The sequence below is a fragment of the Thamnophis sirtalis genome, unplaced genomic scaffold (genome assembly GCF_051295495.1).
Source record: "Thamnophis sirtalis isolate CommonGarterSnake01/CBP01778 unplaced genomic scaffold, rThaSir2_p1.2 scaffold_14, whole genome shotgun sequence".
Lineage (NCBI taxonomy): Eukaryota > Metazoa > Chordata > Lepidosauria > Squamata > Natricidae > Thamnophis > Thamnophis sirtalis.
In genome coordinates this window covers 49,155,504-49,170,802 of record NW_028261394.1, presented here as the reverse complement: position 1 = coordinate 49,170,802, position 15,299 = coordinate 49,155,504, and the positions used below count along the sequence as shown (strand labels likewise).

General features: G+C 47.7%; 1 protein-coding gene across 5 annotated transcripts in view; it reads right to left on the bottom strand.

Annotated features, from left to right (window-relative positions):
* Positions 1 to 1,006: 1,006 nt before the first annotated feature.
* The window catches only part of NFAT5 (nuclear factor of activated T cells 5), a 41,462-nt gene continuing 27,169 nt past the window's right edge, over positions 1,007 to 15,299 (bottom strand). For 2 of the 5 annotated variants that reach the window (XM_087729269.1, XM_087729265.1), the window contains exons 4-14: positions 14,055 to 14,247; positions 12,681 to 12,871; positions 10,341 to 10,513; positions 9,769 to 9,903; positions 9,582 to 9,634; positions 8,491 to 8,623; positions 8,116 to 8,196; positions 7,446 to 7,591; positions 4,424 to 6,845; positions 3,890 to 4,133; positions 1,007 to 2,417 (exon numbers count right to left, since the gene is read on the bottom strand). In XM_087729269.1, coding sequence (XP_087585395.1) covers positions 3,898 to 4,133; positions 4,424 to 6,845; positions 7,446 to 7,591; positions 8,116 to 8,196; positions 8,491 to 8,623; positions 9,582 to 9,634; positions 9,769 to 9,903; positions 10,341 to 10,513; positions 12,681 to 12,871; positions 14,055 to 14,247 — 3,763 coding nt within the window. In that variant the 3' untranslated portion in view covers positions 1,007 to 2,417; positions 3,890 to 3,897. The remainder of the gene's footprint in view (positions 2,418 to 3,889; positions 4,134 to 4,423; positions 6,846 to 7,445; positions 7,592 to 8,115; positions 8,197 to 8,490; positions 8,624 to 9,581; positions 9,635 to 9,768; positions 9,904 to 10,340; positions 10,514 to 12,680; positions 12,872 to 14,054; positions 14,248 to 15,299) is intronic. The other 3 variants (XM_087729266.1, XM_087729268.1, XM_087729267.1) reach the window with 3 other exon arrangements.

Here is a 15,299-nt window from a genome sequence, read left to right as displayed (position 1 = left end):
GCCTCTGCCAGCTACTGAGCAGCCCCTTTGATCCAAAAAGATACATTTGGTAACCAAATCACATATTCAAAATGTTGCACATTTAAATATTGACCTAAACTGGACCAAGGAAAAGTAAAAACCAACCAACAAAATTATCAGTTTCACCATTTTGAACGAGCAGCAGATGCTGATGTCACAAGAAGTGGCAAGGAGGATCAGCAGCTCCCTGGGGATCTGGGCAGAACCTCAGTTCAATGAAGGATTGGTCCCAGGTATCTCAGCATTGGCCCCAAGCAGCTCACCAGACGGCCCCTGCTCATCCCCCCCCCTTCAGAGAGGACGGGAGACCTCTTAACAAGGAGCTGACCTCAGACTGTGATACGTTTCCTCCCCCCACCACACACAAAACAAGTAAACTGGCTTGGGGACTTTTGCCCTCTCCTTTCCACCTCCCCATAATTCCCTCCGCATGTGTGCATCTCTCTTTCTCAGCATCAGAGTTAGGTTCAAGGAATCTATAGGATTTACAAAAGAGGGAAAGCAGAGAGCATTAGTGTTATAAATTAAAAAGCCAGCAAAAATGTTAGACATTAACAGAGAATAAAAGTGGAATCAAATCCCAGCTTTTAAGAAGTCACCCCAAGGGACTCCCCTGCTGAGCCCCCCACAGCAGGAGGGCCATCCCTTGCGGGTGAAGCTGCCTTCATGGCCAGCCAGCACTGATGGAATGGCCAGACAAAGAAGGAACACCTGACACAAAAGTTACAGAAATACTCCATGAAGATTAAAGAAACCTGTCCCCTTTCCCCCATAACCAGATGCCATGTGGTGGGAGAAGAGACTATAAACTCACACATTTGCCACAAAAAATCTGTGGCAAGAAGAATATATGTGTGTGAATGTATGTGTGTATAATATATATATTATATTATATATATATATATATATGTCTGTGTGTGTGTGTGCCAATGTACTCATCTAGTACAAATAGCAAAATAGTTTATCATTTACTAAATACAAAATAGAGCTTTCCAAAAAATGAAACACACATTAGATATAAACCATCCAAAACTTGAACGACTGAAAACTGTATTCAAAATTAAATGACCTCGAGGAGGCCTCTTTCTGAAAAGTTCCCTTCATATTGGCAAAAGAGCCTGTACTACTGAAAACGATACCCAAACCTCTTGGGACTGAACACACGGACCACTAACAGAGGAGACGGACTGGCACAGCATGAGAAAGAACCCCCCCTCCCTCCCGACAGGCGCACGAGGGAGACAAGCGGCCTTCTTCTCAGCCCAGAAGACAAACAGCCGAGAGGTCAGCGAGAGCCGCACAGGGCCACTCTGGATTGGCAGACGCCCTGCGCAAGAGGCCTGGAGGCGGCTGCAGGCGGTGGAGCCCGGGAGAGCCTGCGCACTGGCCTTTTCGCAAAGGCCTCTGACAGGAGCGAGGCTGCTCCCCTGCCCTGGAGCTCAAAATGGAGCTTAGAGAAGGTGCCATGTTCCCAGCATGGAGCCTCCATCTCCCGGCAACGGTGTCGAAAACAACCTAAATTCTACTCTTTCTTCCTTAAATCCTGCCATGTATTCACCACAAATATTTGTTTTCTGCTTTTCTAGTCCGCCGGAAAGTTAATTCTGTATATGACAGAATATTTAAATAGGAGGGTGGAAGCTCCAGGGAGAAGCTTCCAGAGGAGTCAAAGCAGACTCCGAAACGAGTTCCTTAGACCAGCAACTGCGAAGGGGGAACAGCCGAGCACTGAGGTCCCTTGCGCCCGGCTCTCAGCAAGCTACAGCCCCGATCCGAGGGTGCCTGCCCTGCAGGGCCCTCCTTGTGCCCCCTAAACCTCCCCCACCCCAGGGGCTCCTCCCCCACTCTCTCTGACGGGAGCCGCTGCTGCTTCAGAGCCCAATCCAGACATGCACAGTCACCACCCGAACAGGTGCAGCATCAAGACGTGATCCTGGGTGGGACTCATAGCATACGCAGAAGACTTGTGCCATGCCACTCCCGCCACAGTTTTCAATGGAAGCCATTTCCATAGGTGGCCACCAATCATGGGGAACCGTCAAAAGATTGAGGACACAGGAAATGTGCCCAAAGAATCGTGAAAACCAGAAAAGGACCGGGAGAGGGAGGGGGAGGGAGCCCATTGTTCTTGCCTTGTGCTGACATGTGACAGCCATGCTCCACATCCCTCTGAGAACTGGGGATGGGGATAACAGTCCAACCCATGCCTGGATAAGACAAAACCCGGCTTTGCCCCCCACTTCAGCTTGGGGAGTGGGATTCCAGCTTCCAGAGTGGGATTCTTCCAAAGCAAGGATGAAGATGTTGCTTTCGGCCACCTTTCAACAGAGAAGAGAGAATGCTACTTTGCTAAACTCCAGAATGGCCAGAGATGCAGCCTGTCCAGTGCAGGATTTCTGAATGAAAAAAAGAAAACAAAAGGACGTTTATAAATAATACAAAGACTCGCCCTCCCTCCCTCGTGTCCAGCAGCCTTCAGTAACAGGGTTTTCTCCATGAAAAGGGACTCAGTGAAAGGCTGACATCGGATGGAAAGTGGGAACAACCCAGAGCTCTTATGGGCTCATGTTGGAGCCCTGTGATGGCAGCCCTCCATTCTTCTCTAGGCTCACTGCTTTCACAGGCTCCTGCCTGGAAAGTCCATGAGAAGGTAAACAGGAGAGAACACCAGTAGCCTCACAATAGTTGCTTCTATCAGCTCTGTCTCTGGTGCCAGCTGGGCACAGCCTGCCACCCTGTGATGAGCGAGACTGTAGTCAGGGATTCAATCTGGGATTCTTTGGAGCTTGTAGAGCAAAGCTGTGGGATCTGCTACCTGTAGCTTAGAGCCGTGATCCTCCTGGCTCTTCAGGCTACCAAGCAGGCCGGGTTCATTGCCTTATTGGTAAAATTGTTTAGCTGCCCATCTGACCACAAGGCCACTCTGAGCAGCTCACGATACGAACAGATAAAACTATACAAAACCTAATGATATAAATACAATACTATAAACCATCTGGATAATCAACCGTGCTCTAAGATGGGGAGGGACAAGAAGGGGGGTGGGAGCTCTTGCTAATCTATTCACCACCCCAACACGGAAGCCCCCTCCTTTGGAACCCCAAGCCAGCTGGCAGAGCCAGATCTTTAGGCTCTTGTCGAAAAGTCAGGTGGGTTGGTGCCAACCTCACTTTGGGGGGCAAGATGTTCCAAAGGGCAAGCACTGTGGCAGAGAAGGCTCTTCTCCTGGACTCCAAGAGCCAGAACGCTCTGGCCGATGGGCCCAACCAGGCCTCCTCTGCAGCCACAGGTGGGGCGGGCCAACCCCACTGGGATGAGCCTAAATTCAAGCAGCAGCCGTCGCTTCCCTGGAGGAGGAGATTATGCTGTGGCTTTGGGAGAGGCAACCTCGTGCCCCTCCAGGAAGGAAGGGCTGTAAAGGACGGAGAAAACAGAATCGATGACAGAAGAGGACGCAGTTCATCGGGATCCCTTTCACTCTGGACCCCGTAACATTCAATCAATCCAATAAAAAAGTGCTGAAGTTAACATGGCAGTGCTAGAGTGCCTTTTCGACAACTGCATTCAGAATTTCAACTCTGCCTCAAGTTTTAAAGGAACAGGCGTCTAGCAGTAATGATTAAGAAGACGTATGACGGCCAACAGACTCCATCCACAGGGTTTTCTAAGCAAAATCATTTCAGTGGTAACCTTTGGACACAGAGCCGCCTTTCCCTCCTAAAAACAAGGGCCCGATTCAAGAATTAGGCCTGCACTCCATCAGCTCACAAGAGGAGGACTAATCCCATCTCCTTTCCAGGCAAACCACAGCAGCACAGAGAATGCTACCTGCTCTCCAATGTCAGCTCAAGAAAAGCTCCCGGCTTACCTCGCTTGTTAGAAGGAGCCGGCCATGGCATTGTTCCCCTGATTTTGGAGGGAGACAAGCAGGTCATCAATCTTCTTCATATTCTGATTGGTGGTCATTGCAGAAGAAATCTGAGGACTCTCTGACATTTGCTGGGACAGGAGAGCCGTGACAGACGGCTGTACCTCGTTCTGTGCTTGGCTGAGGGTCATCATCTGCTCCGACACGGAACCCGGTCCAGACGTTAACAGCTGGCCACAACCTGCTGAAGAAACAAGGTTCCAACAACACATCCAGATCCAGGTTGACAACCAACATGGTCTTGCAAGCATCGCTCAGAGCCAAGTGGAAACTTGCTGAGCAGGGAGAACTAAGCAGAACCATGGCTCTGAATGCCAATTTCAACTCAAGCACTTACAATGCCCGTAAACCCCCCCAGCATTTTGGGATCGGAATTAATTCTGTGTTTGTGTTTTCATAGCTTAAGTATGTAAAAGGCCAACATTAGAGGCAGACTAGCAAGGGGAACCTAGTGGTCTTTAGACTCAGACTTACTGTCTTGGATGCCAAAGAGGAACATCCCGGAGGTCTGGGGGGATGAAGCGGAGGAGTTCTGCAGCTGGCTGAGGGAGCTTCCCGCAGATGCATTGTGAAACAAAGAGGCTGCCTGCTGCTGCTGCTGCTGCTGGGGGGGCGACGAAGAGTCCTGGATGTTTGGCAGGCTGCTCTGGGAGGGATACAGAGGGGGTTGCTGCAACTCCTGTTGGCCCATGTTGCTCTGCAAGGCAGACATGGAAGCCGATGATAGGAAGAGGGTGACTGGCTGCTCCTGAGCACTGGGGGATCCCAGCTGCATCTGGGGGGAGCCATGGAATAAACCCGGCGGCGGTTGTGGTGGCTCAGCTTGGGTGGAGCCTGAACCCTGGCTCTGGAACTGCATGGGCTGCTGCTGCTGCTGCTGCTGCTCTTGGGCCCTCTGGGGGTGGAAGAGAGGCTGGCTCTGCTGCTGCTGCTCCTGACTGGCCATCGTGCTGGGGCTGGAGCTGAAGAGCAGCGTTGGCTTCTGGGAGGCCACGGAGCTCATGGGGTTCTGGCTGCTGAACCGCAGGCTTTGCTGCTGCTGCTGCTCCTGGGCGGAGGCACTGGTTTGAAGAGCCACAAGTGAATGCTGGGCTTGGAAAATGCCCCCCTGCTGGTTGGGAGGCACCCCAGAGGGAGGGAGGGGGGCCAGAGTTACTTGGGCCTGGAAGAGGCCCTGATGTGTCGGCTGGTGCTGCTCCTGGGTGAGCAGAGGCCCTTGGAGGTGGGGCTGCTGGAAGGAGGGCTGCTGCTCAGCCCTGGCCGGGCCTTGCAAGGGAGAGAGGGAGCTTTGGGTGGCGAAGAACGGCATCTGCTCCTCCTGCGCATTCTGGGAGAGAAACAGGCTGCCTCCCTGCTGGTCCGGAACCACCCCGAGGCTCCCCTGGGAGTGGAACATGGGCTGCTGCAGCTGTTCAGAAGAGGCGGCAGCGTTCTGGCTGTGGAAAAGAGAACCGGGGGCCTCCTGAGAGATGCTCTGGGCGTCCCCGATGGGGCTCTGAGAGTGGAACAGCTGAGGCTGGGAGTGGGCAGCCGGGGACAAGAAGCTGCCCGCCTGGAGAGAGAGCATCTGCTCCCCACTCTGCTGGAAGAGCCCCCCGCTCTGCTGCTGCTGGGCCCCGGGGCCTTGAACGGCAGCCAGCATCTCCTCCGAGGAAGGGAAAAGGGCCACCTGGGCCTGGCCTTCCCCACTGTGCTGCATTTGGACCATGGCCTGAAAGACGGTGCTCTGCATCTGCTTGGCTTGTCCGGAGGCTTCTTTGCCTTCCGCAGAGCAGCTTGAAGCAGGGAAGAGGGCAGGGCCGCCGGCGGGCACCTGCTCCTGTGGCTGCCCTGGGGTGGCCGCGTCGCTGTTGGGGACGCTGGTGGGGGAGAACAGCTCACACTGCATTTGCATGTCTTCGCTTGCTGACAGCCCGCCTATCAAATGGGAAGTTTGCGTGTAAACTGGGGACTGCTGGATGCTCCCATTTCCCGAGGAGGAAGAGGAGGAGGAGGAGGAGGAAGAGGAGGCGAACAAGTCGGACGGCATGCGGCCGGGGGCCTGGCAAAGGCCTTGCTGCATGTCAATCACCATCGCAGCAGACGTCTCCATCGCTTGCGCCTGCTGCTGCGCCTGCTGCTGCCCGGCCAACGAAGCCTCCGGCTGTGGGCGCATGATCTCGCTTCGGCTGGGGAGGAGGTCTTCTGCCCTCGAGTGGACGGTGTCCGCGGAAGGAAACATGCCCTGGTTGACTCCATTTTGGATCTGGCTGACCTGCTGGAAGATCTCTGCGTTGAGCTGCTCTTGCACATCCTCGCCCTCGGAGCCTGAGAAGAGGACGGAGGACAGCTGCTGCTGAGCTTCCAGGACTTGCTGAACCAGGTCAATGTTTCTGCTGCTGCCGCCTCCACCGTCCCCGGGGCTGGACTGAAAGCTCCCCGCCTGCAGCTGCTGGATTGTGCTCTGGAGCTGGCTCACCCCGCCGGCCGAGGAGAACATGCTGGAGGAGATCTGCTGCTGCTGCTGCTGCTGCTGCTGCAGTGCCTGGCTGGACTCCTGAAGGGGAGGCGGCTGTTGGGGAGCCTCCGTCAGCTGGGACAAAGCCATGGCTGTGCTGTCCGACTGCAAAGCCTCTCTGGAGGAAGCTTCCCTCAAGGGGAACTGGGAGGCCTGCTGCAGGAGGCTGTCACTGTTCTGCAGCTGGCTCGGAGCAGAGGCGGCTGCAAAGCTGCCGGACTGCACCAGGTCCGTAGCCTGAAGGGCAGGCCTGGAGTCAGGAGGGTACTGTGGTTGCGGGGGCTGTTTTTCGCTCTCTGGAGCTAAATGAGGAGCAGAAGAGGAGAATGGGCCACTCCCCAAGAGGCTGGATATGGTGGTTTCCAAAGTTGTTTGAGACTGCCCGATGGCGCTGGTTGTCTGAAGAGAAACATGCACACACAGCAGTAAGATTTAGAATGTTCACTGCCTAACCGTCATTCAGGGAGAGAAATAAACTATCCTGAATTCCACATTATATACTTTCAACTGAAACCCCTCCCCCCAATTTTTAGATATCCATTCCTTACACCCTTAATTTGCATTTTTATGAACATCACCATGAAGAAGAAAGCTATATTGTTCTATCGCTATATAATAATGTGTTAAAACTACAGTCAGAAGACATAAAGCCTTTTTCCCCATTTTGCTAGAATGGGGACAGTTCTTCTGGTGGGCAAAACTGTTAATACATGAGTTTTTTTGATGCCACTTCAATTTTAAAAGAGTAATATATTATCGTTTTATCACCTCTTTCCCTTGTTTATTTACAAGCAAGGGAAAAAAGTATTTTCATTTTAGTTAAACTCCTTCTAACAATTGGAAAAAGGGAAAGAAATATTTGTAGTCCTACCAAAGCTATCACATTAGATATCAAACTACATTTGATGCCATCAAATGTCCTGAATTTATAGCTTTTATAGTTTTCTTCTTTTTTTAGAAAAGACATATGCCCAGCATCATTTTTCAATTGCTGCTTACATTAAAGGCAGGAAGAGACATTTTCTCAGCCAAAAGTTCCATTGGAGCAGCCTCTTCATTCTTAACGATACTGTTTGGCCTGAGAGGAGTTACCAAGGCACTGGGGAGAAGGTTTACTTGGTCCAACTTGCAACCACTGGAGTTTACTGCAGGAGACAAAGAACAGAATTCACTAGGTCAGCCCCAGGAGGATGAAACCCAACAATGCAGCATCTAAGACAGAAAAGGGCTGATGATCTTTCCCGGCACTAGCCTGTCTCTGCAGTAAAAGGCACCCCTGAAGGCCAATGTCACCCCAAATGGATGCTACACACGCAAACACCCAGGTCACCCTGAGGACTGACACACCTCTCATGGTTCACCTTACCAGCAGCACAAAGACCTTAGTCTGCTTGTTAGGCCAAGTAATCTCTGGCTTGCTTGTTTATTACGTTTATATCTCACCCCAGTAAAAAATCATTCTCAGAGTTAAGCATGTTAAAAGGGCCACAAGATTTTGTAGTGCATTTTTGGAAGTCGGCCGAGAAACAGACCAAAGGAGAAAGGACACACATTAACAGAAAATATCTGTAGCCCTAAAGTTCCCAAATAAGTCACTCAATGGGATGAACTCAGCAGTTTTACGAAGTCTTCGCCTAAGGTAATAAGAAAGGCTGCGGTTGAGAATTACCTTTGGCTACATCATCAAAAGAGCAGGGCTGGGTTGAGCTGGATATTTCCTGCTTCACATTCACATTCAGAGTCTCAGCTGCTGATGAAGAAACAGATCATTCAGGAAAGATGTAAGCAAGGAAATTATACCTCAAGCTTCCCACTTTTTCAGATCAACAATAAGCAATAAGTGTACACATTTCAAGAACCAAAAGCCAACGAACGAAACATTCAGCACAGCTCCCGCAAATCTCTGGCAATTGCACACGGTCCCTTTCTCAAACTACAAGCACTGCCCAGGATTTCCCCAAGCCAATGTTTCTTGTTCCCTGGCCAGGCAGTGCAAACTTTGACCAAGACCCCACACCTTGCAAATTCAGTGCCTTTTACATACATGTATCTGGAGTGTATGCAAATTGTTGTATGTCATGTGATCTCCCAGCATTGGTCGTGACAAAAATCCCAACAGAAACAGGTGTAGTTATTTGCTGGTCATGGTAAGGTGGCACCTTCACAATTAGATGATTCTGAAAGGAAAAAAAAAAGTGGCAGGTCTGTGATATTTGACATAAGAAAATCTAGATGTTTATCAAACATATAGCTTTACAGCTGTGTTACTCCCTAGAGTAGCTTTGAAGAGCTGCGGTGGCTCAGTGGTGAGAATGCAGTACTGCAGGCTGCCCTTGCCCACCGGCAGGGGTTTGATTCTGACCGGCACAAGGTTGACAGCCTTCCATCCTTCCCAGGCGAGTAAACGAGGACCCAGATTGTTGGGAGCAATATGCTGTAAACTGTAAACTGCTTAAGAGGGCTGGAAAGCAGTGTGATGCGCATATAAGTCTAAGGGCTATTGCTAGAGAAAGCACTGCCTTCCTGAGGCAGAAAACAAAGGCTATAAAATAATTTTACATTTGGATCTTAGATTCTTCATTTGAACACAGATTTACTGCAAGGTTTGTTTAAAGGTAACAAAACTGACCACCTTACAGGAAATTACCATTTTGAGACTGACATCTTATCACAGCTGGAATTAGGGCTCCCAAATGGCCAAATTCAAAAAAGTTGGAATGGCTTCCGCACAAGAGAATTTAAAGAAATGAAATGCATGGCAATTTTGCACTTTAGGGAAAGACTGGGAGAGAGAGAGAAAATACGCAAAAGGCTGCAGCAGAAAATAACTAACCTATAAGCAACTCAACAAAACGAAAAAATCACTCTGGTCTGATCCCACTTTTTCCTCTAATTCTGTTTGCTTTAAAGATTTGAACTCAGATGTTTGCTCTCTTAATTTACATTCAGCCATAAAACTTCCACAGATTTCAGAAAATTTATCCTTCCCATTAAGTACGGGAATAAAATCCATCTGCATGCCTATCTGAACCTCACTTTCAAAACATAACATAAAATGGGATTCTTTTAATAGTAACGCCTAAATTATTATTCTCAAGATGAAATGGATGGTTACATCCCTGAGAAAGCAAGTACCTGGTGAAACAGCTCCATGTCAATTTCTGCCTCGGCTTTCCAGGAGCTTTCATCTGTTTGAAAGCAAGGCAGGAAAGGGGTTATGCAAAGGCAGCGGTCAGCGGTGGACGAGGCCACGCTGGCCGCCCCCGTCCCTCCCCCTCCAGCTTTCTTTGCCCAACCTCGGCACAGAGACCTTGACACCCACCAGAGATGTTCTCTTGGAAGATCACTTTGGTTCCCTTCAGGAAATTCTTCCCGATCAAAAAGACCTCCTCTCCTCCTTTCACTGAACAGCTGTGCAGGCTTTTCTTGAGGATCTCCGGCACGCCTGCAGGTTGAGCTGCGCCAAGAAGAAAAGACCCCCCCCCCCACAATCAGCCACAACCCCAAGGCCTCTAAGAGCCTCTAGGTGGAAAGGACAAATGCTACGAAAAGCTTAAGCAAAAGTAAGACTCCTCCTTTTACAGGGGAAGAGACGGCACAGTTCCTTCCCCTGGGAACTCATGGCCAGCCGTTGCCATTTTCGGAATGGAACACACTTAAGAGCTGAGGTCCTAATATAATATCCAAATTCTGTTTGTCCATGTTTTATTCTTCATGTCACTAAAATAGATCGTTTTATGCAGATTCTCTTAAGTTCTGTTTCGGTAAATACTAAAAATAGCTTATGGTTTTGTTTTTGTAAAGTTTAACCCTCTGTTGGGCAGGATAGCTCAACACGTAAGGGGGCTTTTGGTCATTAGGGGCCCTGCCTCACAGTTCGACTTTGTCACTTACTGCACAGGATAGGCGAGGACGGAGTCTGTAGCGTTAGAACAGAACCATCTTTCCGCGGGATGTTGACACGGAAAACCAGTCTGGCTCGAGTGCTTTTTTTCTTAGAACCAGCAATGCCTATTCGGGCTTCGACATCTGCATTCCTCAACTTCAGAATCCCAACACAGTCCACCCTAGCAACATAGGATTAATGTTTGTGTTATTTTTAATCCTGCCAATGCATGGGAAGTGGCAAGCTTTTCAAGAGATGCAGCAGATCTGCAGTGACAACAGAAGCAACCCCCAAATCATCACATTTCAATGCCCTGTAGCTGTGGTGGTAAGAAAGCTGAGCTGCCCAGAGGATCAAGCATTCAACTTCACTTTGGAAAAGAGGATAATACTCTGTTACATGGGCCTTCACTGGATATTGTTGGATAATTCCTTTTCCCACCAACAAAGGTGACAATAGAGAAGATGCTTTAGGACGGCAACTCCCAACTTTTTGGGCAGCAGATTCCTTGGATAAAGTTATTTTCCGCAGACCGGAGGGGAAGTGGTTCTGCGTGCTGCCTGCATCTCACGGATGGGGCTTCACTTGTTTCTGCAGCCCAGTTGCTAGCATGCCGCAGCCTGGTACCGATCCATGGACCAGGAGTTAGGATCCGTGGTTTAAGAGATTAAAATACATCATTGCATGCAATGGACATAAAGGACTGCTAAACAAGCAAAGCAGTTTATTCAAAAGGGGCCAGTTTTTGTAGAAGTATTGGAATCACCTAACAATGATAGTTTTTAAATACCCGAAAAACACTGCAATAAAAATAATTTGTTAAATTCGTTAAATTTATACGCCACCCAGTTCCCAGGCCTTCTAAAATGTTGTGTACAATTTGATTTCTTTGTTAAAAACAAAAGATCCTGGGAGCTTTAACTTGCCACACAATATGCAATTATACATAATATCTCAGGCCTAGTACCTGGCTGTCAGTCTTCGCCTTGGAGGGGTCCGTCCCCACAGTAAAGAAACATGTTAGTCCACCACTGACAGTTAGAAGAATTAATCAATGGAAGAACTTGCCTCTAGAAGTTGTGAATGCTCCAACTCCGGACATTTTTAAGAAGATATTGGACAACGATTGGTCTGAAATGGTATAGTGTTTCCTGCCTAAGCAGGGGGTTGAACTAGAAGACCTCCAAGATCCCTTACAACTCTGTTATTCTGTATTCTGTTTCCATCCGGAATCCAACAGACTCCCTCCCACCTTTTCAAGAAACACTAAGATTAATCCTCTCTCTGCAGATATATTTAAACATAGAAATAAACGATATTCCAAAACAAAGAAACAGAAATGGCACTATTGATTCACTTCAGGGTTCAGATCTGACTTTACTGGGGGGAATTACGTCAAGTGGCTGATTGCTCATCAATGGACCAACCAATCACCATTATGAAATTACTTTGCTTCTCCCTCTTGTAAGAATGAACAATTTATAAATAAAAAATAAATACACTGCAGCATTGGAAAACAGCATTGGAAAGCATTGGAAAAGCATTTGTTTTTTCCTCAAACAAATTTTATGTTTCCCAAATGAAAGAGAATTTAGGGCCCAGCTTAAAGCCCCTTCACCCAAATCCATCATCCCAGGGAAAACAAAGCATGTGACGCAGTAGAAGATGTCAAACGGGACCAACTTCCAAAGAGAGACTTGCGGTAATCTAGGTGACAGCGGCTATGCATGGGAATGTGGAGCTCGCCGAGGGACTCCCAAAGGGTGACTAATCTCAGAGCCAGCACTAAATCTGCCTCTCCCCTTCTGAGTGAAGGGCTTGTGTGGAAAAGCAGAGACAAACTCTCCTGTGAAGTTCAAGCAGTTTCAGAAGAGATCATGGTTGAGAGCAATCAGAATACAAACAGATCACTCAAAGCGTGTGTGTGTCATAATAAGCAGAAGAGTTGTTCACTCTTGCTGATAAAGAAGTGGAAAGCTGTTAGTCATAACCGGAACACCAAGGAAGCTGCTACAGGTTGATGACGAGAGTCCACCAGCTTTCCTTCTGGTTCACATCGCAGCCTGAGAGGAGAGATCCTCCCAAAGAACCTCCATACTTCACTTTACCTCAAATAAATGTAGTTTTAGCCAGAAATGGGCCTAACACCACCCAGAGTGTTACAGTTTATGTTGGGAGGGGGGGAGGGGGTTATAAATCTTATTAATAAATAAGTGAGAATGCCAATGCCAGATTTACTCTTCTGAAGACATTCTTAACCCCGACACTGTTCTCAGAGACAAGCGAGGCAGGATGGAAGTCTATCCGGACTGACAAAGGCACGAGCGGGGCAATGAAAAGGGACTCACGCCAGCGTCATGCTGTTGCTCGGCTCCAGGCCTACTTCGATGACAGTCGTGCCCTCGACGTCCACCTCTTTGCAGGGCGTAGTGTTCCGCCCTGTGACCCTGCAGGCCTGATAGAATCCGTGGGGCTTCACCCGGCCAGAGTCATTGCCCACAAATATCTGTAACGTCACAGGATCGTTGTGACCTTCCAGCTGGAATCACAAATCAAGAGTTAATGGACCACACGAAGCTCTACTAATATGCCAACAACGCAAGCACAAACGTTTTTTGAACACCGAACACTGACTGCTATCAATAGTCCTTGCTCCTGTAGAGCAAAAGAGATGGATTCTTTGGATTTTAAATATTTTGATATTTTTGGCTATATTCTATCAAACTCTCAAGTTGATTTTATTGTATTCATATTTTGAGCATATATATATATAAATGTTCTTTCTGAAAAGGAAGCATTTTCAAAAGTCCGTTTTGGACAGGGTCAACTTTTTAGAGCCAAGGTGGTGCAGTGGTTAAAAGCAGCACTGCAGGCTACTGCTAGATCAGCAGGTCAGCGGTTCAAATCTCACCGGCTCAGGGTTGACTCAGCCTTCCATCCTTCCGAGGTGGGTAAAATGAGGACCCAGATTGTTGGGGGCAATATGCTGACTCTCTGTAAACCGCTTAGAGAGGCCTGAAAGGCCTATGAAGCGGTATATAAGTCTACTGCTATTGCTATTGCTATTATATATTACACTTTCTTGCAGAAAAATGCTTATGATGAAGCAAGAAACCACTGAAGAATTTAATGCTATTCTTTAGAAACTGTGCATATATTTCCAGGGGATCTAAATATTAGTGTGCAATTAAATGAAACACATTTTTATTTTTCAGAGAAAAAAAAACCTAACTTGTTTAAATATCTACTTTTCGGTCAATTACCCCAGAGGTCCACTGCACTTTCTGCTCTATTGTTTGTGCAAAGTTAATGAATATTTGGAACCAATTAATACACACAGAACAAGGGTAATTTTTTCAACATATTGTTTTCAACCATATTTGCAATATTCTCTAGGAGACGGAAATGAAAAACCAGTGACAGCAACCCTCTTTCATTCAGGAGAGGCTGCACAGATGGTGCTCTGTGCATTTATTTAACACAGAGAGCCAAGAGTAGCCCCTGCTCTATATTTACACTCCTTCCATCCAGCTAGAAAGGCTTCCCTGTCTTAAACCCAAAAACATCCAGTCCTTTGCCGGGAACAACAACGTAACCACACGCCTGAGGACTGGAACGCTGTCCTAGTGACAACGTCCGCCCTGAGAAACCTGACTAACCCACTCTCAGAAGAGAGCCGGGGGGGGGGGGGGGAAGGAGAGCTCTCGGCCCTTCTGGCCTACCTTGACGGTGGGGAATCCTTGCTGGGTTCTGTCTTTCACTGAGCCTCGGCTGCCCTCAGTGAGGTAGCGAGCTCTGTGTTGAGTCTCCGGCTGTACCAGGATCTTCAGCTCTTTGCCTTCACTTTTGCTCAGGTACTGACCACACAACAGAGGGCTCTTCTTCCCTCCAGCCGCCTTGGGGACTTCTGAGGTTCTGAGATATTAGAGAAGATTAATAAGCAGGTCACCAAAGGCTTTCCTTCCAAACAAACGAAGCGGCTGGGGAAACCAGGAGACAGAGAGACATATATGCAAAGCTGCATCATTTCTCTACTTCCCTTTCACAAAAACTGTGTCATTTCATTAAAAGAAGATAGCCAGAAACCTAAAAACCTATATTTTTAACTAGTAATTAGAGGACAAAATTTATAGTTATATTTTAACTATAAACAGTTTAAACAACCTGCCTTAGTTCACCAGCTTGCATGAAATGCCAGTTCCTGGAACAGGTAACCTAGCACATCTTCACAAATGTCACCTGGTTAAAATAAATCCTGACCATTTTGAGACCAAAGGCCTCCTAGGCCCTATTGCTATATACTTCCGGCAAGTATATGCTCAAATACATTTTCAAATCAATACTGTTAGAGTTAAAGTATATTTAATTTCAGCACATTAAAATATGTGCACTAACTGTGACACAGCTATCTAGGCTGTAGACATTTAGACTACATCCTGTAAAAAATGGCTGCTAATTTTTTTAAATATATCAGGTCGACCCATTCTATGCATTTTAAAATGAGAGAAACTGAAATTGTGCATTAAAGTAAGCTGGGTTGCAATTATTTCTTTCTTTCCTTGATAACAAATATATTAATGGAAAGAATTCATGCCACCAGGCTGAATATATTTGATGCAGTTCTCCTGAACTGTTTAAAGACTGACCACATGCATATTTTTCTACTGGCAACACAAAGAAGACTTTTCAGAAGTAAATGAAGCAAAATAGCAATTAGTTCCCATTGGTAACACCATGCATTCAAAGGGAAATGCTGCATTTCTATGCGATCTATCAGGCCTGCTTTGCTCCTGATCCTTCACTTGTTCCTTTGCAGAGGCAATACGGCAACGAAGCCAAGTGGTCTATTTGCTTTAGAGCCTCTGGGAAGAAATAAATGCAAAATGATCTAGCTAAAGGTACAACACATAAGTAAAACCTGTTTGAATAAACCCCAGAGGAAAATAAGTCTTCAGCTTGACTTTTAT